This window comes from Cladophialophora yegresii, assembly GCF_000585515.1.
Source record: "Cladophialophora yegresii CBS 114405 chromosome Unknown aczIN-supercont1.4, whole genome shotgun sequence".
Lineage (NCBI taxonomy): Eukaryota > Fungi > Ascomycota > Eurotiomycetes > Chaetothyriales > Herpotrichiellaceae > Cladophialophora > Cladophialophora yegresii.
The window spans coordinates 1,260,168-1,272,037 of NW_006913048.1; the positions used below are offsets into that span (position 1 = coordinate 1,260,168).

The 11,870-nt window shown below is 52.9% G+C and overlaps 4 protein-coding genes across 4 annotated transcripts; 3 read left to right on the forward strand and 1 right to left on the reverse strand.

Annotated features, from left to right (window-relative positions):
* Positions 1 to 1,202: 1,202 nt before the first annotated feature.
* On the forward strand, positions 1,203 to 3,479 carry A1O7_05776 (uncharacterized protein; the record flags this gene model as incomplete). The annotated part of the gene is made up of 3 exons (XM_007759784.1): positions 1,203 to 1,266; positions 1,316 to 1,968; positions 2,019 to 3,479. The coding sequence occupies 3 exons, from the start codon at positions 1,203 to 1,205 to the stop codon at positions 3,477 to 3,479; spliced, it is 2,178 nt and encodes a 725-aa protein (XP_007757974.1).
* Positions 3,480 to 3,789: 310 nt separating this feature from the next.
* A1O7_05777 (uncharacterized protein) lies at positions 3,790 to 4,674 on the forward strand (the record flags this gene model as incomplete). The annotated part of the gene is made up of 2 exons (XM_007759785.1): positions 3,790 to 4,045; positions 4,106 to 4,674. The coding sequence occupies 2 exons, from the start codon at positions 3,790 to 3,792 to the stop codon at positions 4,672 to 4,674; spliced, it is 825 nt and encodes a 274-aa protein (XP_007757975.1).
* Positions 4,675 to 4,911: 237 nt separating this feature from the next.
* Positions 4,912 to 7,406, forward strand: A1O7_05778 (uncharacterized protein; the record flags this gene model as incomplete). Its single annotated transcript, XM_007759786.1, has 4 exons — positions 4,912 to 4,948; positions 5,002 to 5,510; positions 5,566 to 6,302; positions 6,926 to 7,406. The coding sequence occupies 4 exons, from the start codon at positions 4,912 to 4,914 to the stop codon at positions 7,404 to 7,406; spliced, it is 1,764 nt and encodes a 587-aa protein (XP_007757976.1).
* An 849-nt stretch (positions 7,407 to 8,255) lies between these two features.
* Positions 8,256 to 9,868, reverse strand: A1O7_05779 (uncharacterized protein; the record flags this gene model as incomplete). Its single annotated transcript, XM_007759787.1, has 2 exons — positions 8,256 to 8,264; positions 8,309 to 9,868. 2 exons carry the CDS (start codon positions 9,866 to 9,868, stop codon positions 8,256 to 8,258), a joined length of 1,569 nt encoding a protein of 522 aa, XP_007757977.1.
* Between the last annotated feature and the right edge of the window lie 2,002 nt (positions 9,869 to 11,870).

Below are 11,870 nucleotides of genomic sequence, written 5' to 3' on the forward strand. Positions count from 1 at the left end.
ACAGGGGAAACTATACGCATCCCCGATGTAAATATCTGCATCTGTTTACGATTAAATGAGACACAGCATATAATCCAGGTGGCTAGCAACACAGGACACCCAGTACGAGTTAGTGGATGATTAATCGCCCAGCACCGCATCGCCAGTTTACCTTATTGGAGGACCTTTCCCCTCCCCCTCCGCAACTGAAGCTTTTCCTTCTCTTCCCCTGACGTGGTAAGCTTAACGTCACCCGTTCTCCGATTGGCCACGCCCTCCTCACTGCTGATATCAAACCCAATTCCCCAATATCCAAGGCTCCAGGCTCCCTACGCTTTCTCCATATCTCCAGCTTTCTCGTGTGCTCGAGACTCATTACTTGGTACTCGTAAGCATCCGTCCCGATCTCGCCCGGACGGATCCGAATACCCATACCAAGATCGCCGACAATGCCGTCGGTAGTCGTACTGGTATTCGGACCCTTAATTACGAGCACAATAACCGACTAAGTAACTTACCCACCCCGAACCTTGCCAGCCGTACCGAGTTAGAAGCCGCCGTCCCACGTCCCACCAGACCAAAAGCTTTCGCGATGCCCGCGCCCAAAGCATCTACATCAACAAACACAGGGGAAGGCTCGTCAACCACCGCGATCTCCCGGACCACGTCGCGCAACAAACTCTCTTCGTCGCCGCATTTCCGGCTGCAGCGTCAAAGGACCGAGACTGACGCCCTGCTCGCCGAGCAGCATGACGAGGAACATTTCGCCGACAGCGACGGTCTTTATCCGCCGCATTGTACGTGGACGAGCCATGATCAGAGGGTGAGTGGTGGGAAGCCGCCTGAGAGTGCCGACCCGTTCGGGAACGGGAAGTGTAGCGTGTATGAGAATATTCATCGGTGGGTTTTTCAGCTTCTTCTTTTTCTACTCGGTTCACGACATTGGATGTGGCGGTCGAGGAGTTAGGACGTGCGGAGTCCTAATGAGAGGCCAGAGCCTGCGGATGGTACACCCTCTGCAGTTGAAGGACAGATCGTGAGTGTACTGAAAGTGCTGACGCTCGAGTTCGAATGGGGATAGGATACGCAGAGATATCATCACGAGTATTGGTGAGTCTCTCCGTCGAGCAGAAAGGCGTGGCGGCAACGGTTAGAGGCTAATTTACCGTGTGCCGCACATCTTAGATGACCCGTACTCTCTCGACCAGCTGAAAGGGCCGCGGATGAACATCTCGGTCGTGCGCCCATTAGTCGACTCACTTTACGAGACGCAGGATCTGTCTATCGGTCCGTCTTGCCGGCCGGGCTATCTCTGACTCAAGCTAACAGCCCCAAGTATATTGCCTCCTCGTCAACCGCATGCAATTTATCCGAGAACAGTCCTTCGCTACACACCACCAGACAGTAAACCTTACTCGCGCACTGCTGTGCGAACTGGTCGCGGAAAAGATCCTTCGTCGCTACAACGAACACAATCCAGGACCACGCGGCCTACTCAAGTTGGCGAACATCCTTGTTGCGGGCTTCGAGCCGTTTCAAGGCGCCCCTGACGAAGTCGTAGACCAAAGCAAACATGCGATGCACTACTGGGCAACACAGCATCGTTCTCAATCCGGAAAGGTCGAGAGAAAATTGACGGCGCTCGAGGTCGCCATCGTCAGTGCGAGTAAATCCTTTCTGGCGAGTAGCGCTTGCCAAAAAGTCGTGGATGCGATTTATCGTGGCAAGATCGTGTATACACCATCAAGCTTCATGGATATCATCCCCGATCACTGGAAGAAAAGGCCCATTTCTCTGTATGACCCGAGGAGGGCGCCACTGTTGAATCAATACCGACTCGTTGTACCGCGGACACGGAATCTGATCGAGGTGGTGCAGTTCATGGTGTTGTTGGGGTTGTATATTGCCGTGATGGCTGAGAGGGAGAACCGCTTGACTCCGAAGTTCGAGGTGGTGGAATTAGTGTTTTGCGTTTATGGTGCAGGATGGGTACGACAAAATATCCGTGGAAGGTACGTGGGCCGCTGACAAGGTTCTAGGTACTGGACCAATTCGCCTCGATTCTGGAACACGGCTGGGCCGTATATACCCAAAACCTCTGGTCGTTTTTGGACGTCATGTTTTCGACATTGTTCCTCGTTTACCTTGGGCTGCGCATGCACGCTTTCACAATCTCCGATCACGACAAGTCCACCATTATTGCGCGAACGGCTTTGGATGTTCTCAGTTGTGGAGCACCGGTGCTGGTCCCTCGTCTGGCGTTCAATGTCATGTCGGAAAATATGCTTTTCCTCTCGCTGAGAGCAATGATGTCGGATTTCTTGACCTTGACAGCGTTGGCAGTGTGGTGTTTTGCCGGATTCCTACTGAGTCTCAAATGGTTGCACGCAGGAGCACATCATGCTGGTACGATTGGGAAATGGATGATCTGGATCTGGTTTGGGCTTGATGGAACGGGCATCGGGCAGTCGGCGGACTTCCACTGGCTTCTCGGGCCTGTGTTGATGGTGCTATTCGCCTTCCTTGGCAACACCCTGTTCCTAACCGTGCTTGTTTCAATGTTGACGAACACATTCAGCGGTATTGTAGGCAATGCCGTCCAGGAGATCCAGTTCCGTCGGGCCGTACTCACGTTCGAAGGAGTCAAGTCTGACGCGATCTTTGCATACATGCCGCCATTCAACATTCTGGCTTTGGTTATCTTGGTTCCCCTCAAGTGGATTCTTTCGGACAGGATGTTCCACAAAGTCAACGTGACGGCCGTCAGGATCATCAACTTACCAACATTGTTGCTTGTGGCGTGGTACGAACGGAGAACTCTGTGGATGTCTGATAGGCACAAAGGGGGAAGAAGCAAGAAAATCGACTGGAAAAATGCGACCGGTCCGAAGGCCACCGCAACACAGTACTGGGCAATTTCGAGATTCAGTGTGCACGGTGACATTCATGCGGTCTTCGACATTGATCCTCCTCAGTCGGTGTTGGACAAGATTGCCGAGGAAGACGACTTGAACCACAGCGATGACATGGGCATCCTCTCCAACACCCGGTTGAAGGACCAATTTGCAAACCTGGCCGAAGAACGGCGAGCCAGCCAGACCAGCAATGCCGATCGCAGACTATCAGTCAACCCTAGGGCCAAGAAAAAGCGAAGAAGAGACTCCCAGTTTGGAAACACAGCGAAACAAGATTCTCAGAATGATCGAAAGCTGAAGAATGAATTTCGGGATTCTGATGAGGATGGAGACGAGAATGGCGCTCCATCGGGATACCGGAAGCCGAAGAAGGGTGAACGGATGGATTCACTTGTTGATTTCAATAGCGACGGTGATCGCGATGTGCGCATCCTGGAAGCCTTGACCCGACTGCACAAGATTGAAGGTGCGATGGAGAGGATGGAGGCTCTGCTGGGGCAGTTGATCGACGGCGACGCGACCAGCGAAAACAGCGAGGGAAAGGAGGAGCTGGCGCAAGAGCTGCGGTCCAACTCCCTCAAGTGAGTTGAGATTGTACTATGAGTGTTCTAGTATGCAACATACATGTACCTTAAAAAGTAACCAAATCATTACTTTTAGAGACTGCATCTGGATTAGGTGAGGCAGTGGTAAAGTCAAGGTCAGGCTAACATGAAAGCAAAGTTAGGGTAGTCTGTTGTGAGCTTAGCAAGCCGAGGTGGTTGCCCGGTCGACCAAATGGCGGTGGTGATGTGACGACTCTCACCAACACCATCACCCCTTCTCATTTCGACTTTGCCTGCGCTCATACAACACGTCTCCCATACCTAAACAAACACAAGATCGCAACGCAGCCATGTCTACCACAATTCATCAGTCGCAGTTCTCTACGAGCACGTCCTCATTTCGCGCTTCGCAATCACAGCCGGCGCCCACGATGTCATACTCGGACACGCCTCTCACGCAGCTACCGTCTGTGGATTTTAACTTCGACGACTTGCGAAAGCGTATGGCGGACTTCACCATCAAATTCGATGCATTCATCGAGCAAGGGAGGAAGAGAGTCCTAGAAGAACGAAATGAGTTCCGAGCGCGCTTGGGTGAATTGAGTGGTGAGTTAGCCACAGGCGGACGTAAACAAAATCGCGGACGCAGACTGACCCAAAATTCAGAGGAACGACGCTCGACTAGCACACAAATCACCACGCTCCAATCCACGCTGTCTACACATAATCAAGTATTGGCACGCGAGCAAGCCGAGAAGAATGAAATGCACTCGCAAATCAGCAGCCTCGAATCTCACGCAACACAGCAATCTGCGAAACGCGACCGACTGAGGTCCGCCATCGCACAGACACAACGCCAAATTGACGCGAAGGTACAAGCGCAAAGGGAATATGCAGCGAAACAGGATGGACAAAGTCAACTTAACAGGCCTGAATTGAGTTTTTGGGAGACATATCTCGGATGTAGGATTGAAGGGAGCGGAGACGAGAACAAGGTCAGAATTGTGTTTATATTCCCACCGTCGAAAAATTCTGGCTCTGGACTTGACGACAGAGAAGCCCTTTTTGAACTGGCGGTGCCGCTTACAGGTCATGGAAAGTACGAAGTCACCTATATGAAACCCAAGTTGGAGCCGGCGCGGGTAGAAAGAGTCGTGGATCGGTTGAACGCGACGAGGGAGATTGGCACCGTGCTGAAGGGAATGAGGGCGTTGTTTGTAGAGGCTATCCAGTGATGACAATAGACATGCTCATGACCACGACCTGTTACATGGCGTCCCTTTGAAGTGAAGCTCCAAGGTCCATTCCCTCGGTGCTCAACCCTTGTCATTCTGTAACCGTTCGGCTTCGGGGGAAATATAAGCGAATGGGGCGATCCGGGGCAAACATGTGGCATGCCAAGCATGGCAGTGGACACCTTTCGAGATCCATTGTCTCGAGACCGTGGCATGGGAATAGACCAACACATAATTATGTCGTCGACGAACAACACATCGATCCCTTCCGGAGGTAGGTCCTGAGATGGCGGCAGTCGCATCGTTCTTGTACTTACCTCCTCTCAGACCAGAAGTCGAAAAAGAAAAAGAAGTCCAAGAAGAAGGGCACCGCGCAACCCGCAACCGCAGATGTTCCCTCGACCCCAACCGAGACCAATGACACAAATGAGGGTCTCGATGATGAAGATGACGATGGGGAACACGGCGAGCGGGAGGTCGAAGAGACGCCAGCCTCACCGGTGAAAGAAGAGTCGCTGGATGCAGAGCCACCAGCTACAATGACAACCGTAACGAACGGAGTAAAAGACCTCGTCGTCGAGAGCGACAAAGATGATCCAGCTGCGCGCTTTGACGCTCTTGTCAAAGACCGTGACGCTCTGCGACAGGAAGTCACGCAGCTGCGGCAATCGCTCGAGGAGCTCCAGGCTAAGCACAACTTGGAAATCGAAGCAGTTCAAGGCGAGCTCGCAGACACGCAGGCGGAGAAAGAGAGTGCAGAGGAGCAATACCAATCGTTACTAGGAAAGGTGAACACAATACGCTCTCAGCTAGGCGAGAGGCTGAAGGCCGATGCAGTACGTACATACAGGCTTCCCCAATTCCGGCGCGACACGTTGACACGGTCGACAGGAAGATCTAGCCCAAGCACGCACACGAATCGAGGAACTCGAAGAACAAAAGTCCGAACTACAAGAAAGATATACAGCCCGCTCCGCTGAAGTCGACGAACTAACTGCCCAGACCAAAGACCTCACGCAGAAACACGTGGAGCAAGCCAAAGAACTCTCCAGCCTGCGCAACCGTCTAACGCTCTCACAGCAGAATTGGCTCAAGGAAAAAGAAGAACTGGTCGAGTCGGAAGCGTACATCCGGGATGAATTCGAGAACGCAAAGCAGGCGATGCACGACTGGGAAGTGTTGGCCATGGAAGAACGAACCGTCCGCAAAGACCTGACAGATCGGAACGCCGACCTGGAAGAACAGCTCGCTTCTCTCAAGGAGGCGTATGAAAAGGCAATTAGCGAGAGAGACACGCACTCATCGACGGTCGACGGCCTCCAACGAGCCCTCCAGGAGATTCAGACCGTGCGGAAACAGGAACTCAAGGAACTGGTCGAGACGAATCAAGCCGAACAGGCAGCGTTGCGGAAACAGCTGCAAGAACTCCAGGGGACGCACGATACCACCGTGTCAGAACTCGAAAAAACGAAGAGAGACCTCGAGCGCGCCCTTCCCTTTGAGAAAGAAGTCAAAGAGAAGAATCTGCTGATCGGCAAGTTACGGCACGAAGCAGTCATTCTCAACGACCACCTCACGAAAGCACTACGGTTTCTGAAGAAAGGAAAGCCAGAGGACAATGTCGACAGGTACGTTTTGGCTAGCGCCAGCATGTCCTTGACTTCTCATCTGATCCCCGAAATGCCTGCCCTCAAATGCATTGGCAGATTCTCCAACGATGCCCGGCTACACTTGCTGTCTCCCTACTCCGCATTTGATGCCCTTGCACATGCCGAAATCTAAACTTAGCAACCCCCGTCCGGCCTTGTTCTCCTGTAAGGCCAGTTATACGCCCACCTTTGTTGATCACCGTTCCATGCGAGCTCCCGTCGATCATCAAGCCTTGCGCGTCGTTCTTTGCCACCTTACATATGCTTTCTGCCTCATCACTCCTTTCTGCCTTACCCTAAGCAAGGCTGAGCTCTCCCTCTCACACCACGCTACTACGACTTGACATTCCAAGCACCACTTCCCCGTTTTCCTCCCCCTTTCGACTTTTCCCGTTCAGTGATCAGCATCAGCTTTGCATTCCCGATATTCCATTCAGACACCAGTACCATTATCTCCACGCTTTCCCTTTCCGCGACGTCTAAGCGCAGCCCAGCCGCAAATATGCGAGCACACGGCCGCGGAACCCGGTCCTTTTCTTGACAGCGACGTTGACATTAACACCGACGCTGACATTGACACTAACGTCGTTCCTTGCCCCCAGACAAATCGTAACAAACCACCTCCTCCACTTCCTGGCGCTCGACCGCTCCGACCCCAAGAAATTCCAAATCCTGCAACTGATCGCCGCCCTACTAGGCTGGACAGAGGAACAGCGCGAACAAGCCGGTCTTTCCCGCCCTGGGACCACGACCGGCGCGCCCGCCCCGACGAGCAGTTTCGGCAGCCTCCGCGGCTTGAGCGGGATGAGCCCCCTTGTGCATAGGACCCCGTCGACACCCGCGCTGAGTCACGGCCCGGAATATTTTGGCGGGGAGGGAGTCATGAGTCCGAACGGTCGTGAGACGTTGGCAGAACTGTGGCAGAATTTCCTGGAGCAGGAGGCCGCTTCAGCGGCTGGAGGGGGCAGTAGTGGTGGTAACAGCAGCAATAGGAGCGGGATGCCTCCAAAGTCGAGGCAGGGTAGCACGAGCACCGTTGGAGGAGGGTTGCCTCCGATGCCGCCGATGCCGACGTCCAAGTAATACCAACAATGTGAGATGATGTGGTGTGAAGTACCTAGGTATGAAACGAGCAGAGACGATGTGGCGAGATGGCGAACAAGTATGAAGACGACGTGACGTACAATCTGTGGTCACTAGTCTCGAATAGAAGACATGTCGCTGATGGAAGTAGACCTTTCTCAGCTGGTACTGTTTGCAGTACTCGATTTATTGCGCGTTCCAGCCCATACCCAGAGGAAGTCCTTATTCACCTAGATACTTGAATCCCTCCGGCAGAATCGTCACATATCATAGATCGTATACCATTATACCTGCACATCCTAGGGTTAGGGTGGTGTCTATTCACGCACGAACCTGTCCGTGTCCGTACACTCGTATCCATGTATCCTCGCAATCGCGTACCTTGTATACTCGCGATTGCATACATATGTACACTTTCATTTCGAACCGCCCTGCGGAGTCCATTCAATTCATCCAGCTCAACTCATAAGAATGAGATTCCAGAAATTGTTCGACAAATGATTTGAAAATCGTGGCCTTTGAGGCAACCCACTCGTAGATGTCCAGAATTCAAACTCCGGTCTCCGATCCTGCGCCATGGCCCTGATGCACCCGTTCGTCGACGTCCGAAATTCAAAATCCCCAAGTCCTGCCCTGCGCAATGTGTAAGAACGATAAAGACAGACGCTCAGACAGATCCGGCTCAATTTGATGTCTTGGTCGGCGTTTGTGAGGGGTACAGTAGGTATAGGTGAGGTAGGAGGCGAGTGCATCCCGTGTTATGCGCTATAATTGAGAGAGGAACCCCCGATACCCATATCGTCGAACAAGCTCGTGGATATCCTAAATTAGGGAGGCGTCAGCCTTGTGTCACACGTACTGTGTGCGTGTAAGATCGATATGACGTTACGCAAGTGACCTACCCGTCCAGCCCAGGGCAAATCCGATGCATCTATGCGTTGCGTTGATATCGTGGCTGTGTCTTCTGCTTCTGGCTGCCACTTCATTGTGAGCGTTTGGTCATCCTCGTCCAGATCGAAGGTCAGATGCTGGATGTCGACGTTGCCTGGGGCCAGATCACACTCGTCCGCCATTTCAAGGGTCGCTTCTGCGATGCGCGCGGCGTACTCTGTGCTCCACGAGCCCTCGTCCACGTTGAGCCATCTGAGTGCGTTGATGGCTTGACGGCGGGTTTCCACGTTTTCCCCCGACATTGCAACGAGGAAGATCGGGGCGATGAATCCGAGGGACGGAGGGTCCTTGCGACATGGTTCCGTGGTGGTCAGCGGGTCGTGGCGCAGCACGTCCTCCACCTCCACGACTATGAAATTGTGGCGGCAGTGTTCCGGGCCGGTGCATTCAGGTGAGGAGTCGCGATCGCGCTCTTGCTCTTTCTCCGATTCGGTCGTGTTGTATTGTGCCTGTCTCTGTAGCTGGTCGAGGAGGATATGAGCCGCGACATTGTGGACGATCAACATGCGGCGCATGTAGACGGGGCCCGTGGTCGTGAGGTTTTGAAACAGATGCATCCATCTGTAGAGGCGGGCGTCGAGCTCGTCGAGCTGTTCCAACTCTCTGATCAGGACGGTACGTGTGCTGTGAAGGGCAACTTGTGCCTGAACCTGGCTCTTCAGGACGAGGATATCGTTGATACAACTACCCAGGTATTCCTCTGCGTCACCTAAATCGTCGAAAGCAGGATGCTTGAAGTTCATGATCCGAACATCGCGGATGGTGAGACACAGTGCGCTCATCTGATCCGTCAGTTCTTCGACGCGGCATTTCGAAGCGAACTTGACGGCGTCGCGGATGGTGGGCTCAATGTACTTTGAGATGAGGTCGTTGGCAGGGTCTTTTGAGCGGGGTTTGCTCTTCCACTCCCCCAGGATCTTGATCGCAGCTTTCATGTGGTCAACGGTGGATTGGCCGCTCCCACTAAAGTTCTCGAGTGCCCAGAAGATGACGCACGCCGCCAGGACGATGTCGATAGGTGGCTTGTCGACCACCAGGGCGCAGATGGCGGCGTTATAGTGGAACATGAAGTTGTGGTTTGCTCTCTGAGATTGTGAGCCGAATGTGGTGAGAGATTCGTGCAATGAAGCGAGCGCGATGATGGAGTGCTTGATAGAAGGTTGGTGCCAGGTTGCTTGAGGCAGGAGCACAGTCCACAGATAGGGTTTTGAGTATACAGATATCAGATTAGACGTCTTTTCAAGGAAGAATTGAAAGCAACGATATTCTTCTTCTGTGCCGAATCTGGGAACAAGGGCGAGTTCTTGAGGATGAGGGTACGAGTTCAGGTAGGATTGAAATTGAGGATCGTTGGGTGGTGCTAGGTCAGGCTCTAGTTCTGCCCGAGGCGCTGCCAGTGCTGTCGTCGGCAACGCTGCTGGTGGGGGAGTCGGCGTTGACGATGATGAAGCAGGGTCAAACAGTCTGATCTTAGGTGGCGCATCTGGATATTGGTTAGCCAACACGGACATGGATAGAACTTGGAGAATAGGGCCGTCGTGTAAGACTGGTCGGTCAGTGATGAACAGAACTTACACCCGCCACACCTCATGTTAGATTTGATGCATCTGGCTCGACATCAGTAACTGCGGTGACGACGCGTTGAGACAAACTTACCTCTGACACCCCGGCTTGGCCTCGTCACATTTAATTCTTCGTTTCCTAGGAAGGGTTAGCACTCATAGGGACCTCGAGACTGGAGCTGCTTGAACCTACTTGCACGTTAAACATCCATTGAAAGTCTTGGGGGCCCACTTCTTCGTCCGGACTTTGTCGCCTGGCATAGCGCGAGGAGGTTGTGCATTTTCGTCAGAGTCGGTGACATTCGTATCAGCACTCATGGCAGTCACCGATATATCTTCGAGCATTTGATAGTGTGGTCTGCAGTGAAAGTCGTTGCAACGTGTGGGCCTCTTCAACTCGGCGAAGCAAAGATGCTGGCCCTTAAATCAAACTGAGTACACGGATAGCTTGACAAAGAAAATAAGAGTCAGTGAATGTTCGGTGGATCGTTTGATTGCGGTCCCTCCATCGCTTGTTGATGTGAGAAATAGGACAGGGTCCTAACCACGAAAGTCGATCAGGTATAGGTTGCCCTCCACCTCTATTCGCATTTATGCGAGAAGGGGTAAGGCGCAAGAGCGGGAATGCCGGGGAAAAGGGAAACAACGGACTCTCGTTCCGAGGTCCAGGTCCCAGACTCTCCAGGAACATGGATTTCAGCGTCGTGGGATTCCTAAACGCTTTGTCCTTTCGTAATGGCGTGCTTGGTTGGACTTACAACTACGCGGCTGTGCCTGCAGCCCTGTGTGCTGGACGATCGCCCCACAATAGGTTGTTTGTCCATATGGTACCATCATTGGTCCACAGCTGGGTCAACGTGTTGGAGCTGAGTTCGATGGTCGGCCATAGACAGGGAGAGATTGTGTAAGTGACCGTGTTCTGTTTGGTATTGTAGGATGAAGGAAGCGTAATAAGGTAGCTGGGATGATTCATATGCCCATTCGACGACCTGGGCAAGACAGCATGTGGCTCAGCAATGGTGCTTTGTATTTTCGTGTTCATGTCACGGCTGTGTATTCGACCTTGAAAGAGACGAGAGTGACTGGAAAGCCATGGACCAAAAGGGCCAACAGAGCCGTTCATTTTTGGAGTCGAGATCTGATAGTCCAAGGCGCCGGGTAGGTTCTAGGAGGTATGATTGGGAAAGCCTCGCAACGTAGCTTTCTTCGTCGTATGCTCTTGCTGATGGAGCCTCTTGTCCCTCTAAGCAGAACCATAAGCCATCTGTGTATTCGTGGGCCCAATATGGTAATATGTGGGTACTGGAGAGGACCTAGCAGGAGATTCTAGTAGACGCAGGTCTTCCGTTGGGTGGAGAAAGCAAGAGTCCACTTTGGTTAGAGCGGTGATAGGGCTGAACAATGCCTTTGGCAATAGGAAAGTCCAATGCAGCGCTTCAACGGCTTCCACCGCTGCTTCACAACTGAAAGGACGTTCAGGACGACGTCCTCGGTTCTCGCAAATGCTTCCACGAGCGGTAACTGTGGCGCAGAAACAAGTAGTCTGATGTCGCACCAGCTGAGCACTGCTCCACTTCCGCCCATGGCATTGGTAGATCGAGGGTGGTATTTCCCTCTCAGAGCCGTGGTCCGGTGGGCGATCCTTGGGACAATATGACCACTACGAAACACCGCAACGGTGAGCGCGAGGACAAGGGCAAGCAACCAGCACCTCTTTTCAGCTCGTGGGCCCAGCTCGCGACGGATCAAGATAGGATCTGCAGGGCATACATAATCTGTCCTGCGTCAGCTGTTCGCGGTTTCCAATGTCGGCGGAGGCTGGCGGCTGCAAGCGAACGAGAGGTCGGATATTGTACGGAGTACGGAGTAATCCTAGTCGGATCCGGTACCAAGTCTCAGCGATACCATTGTCAATATGAGCCAAGGATCGATTTCGGTGGAGTTTGCGAGT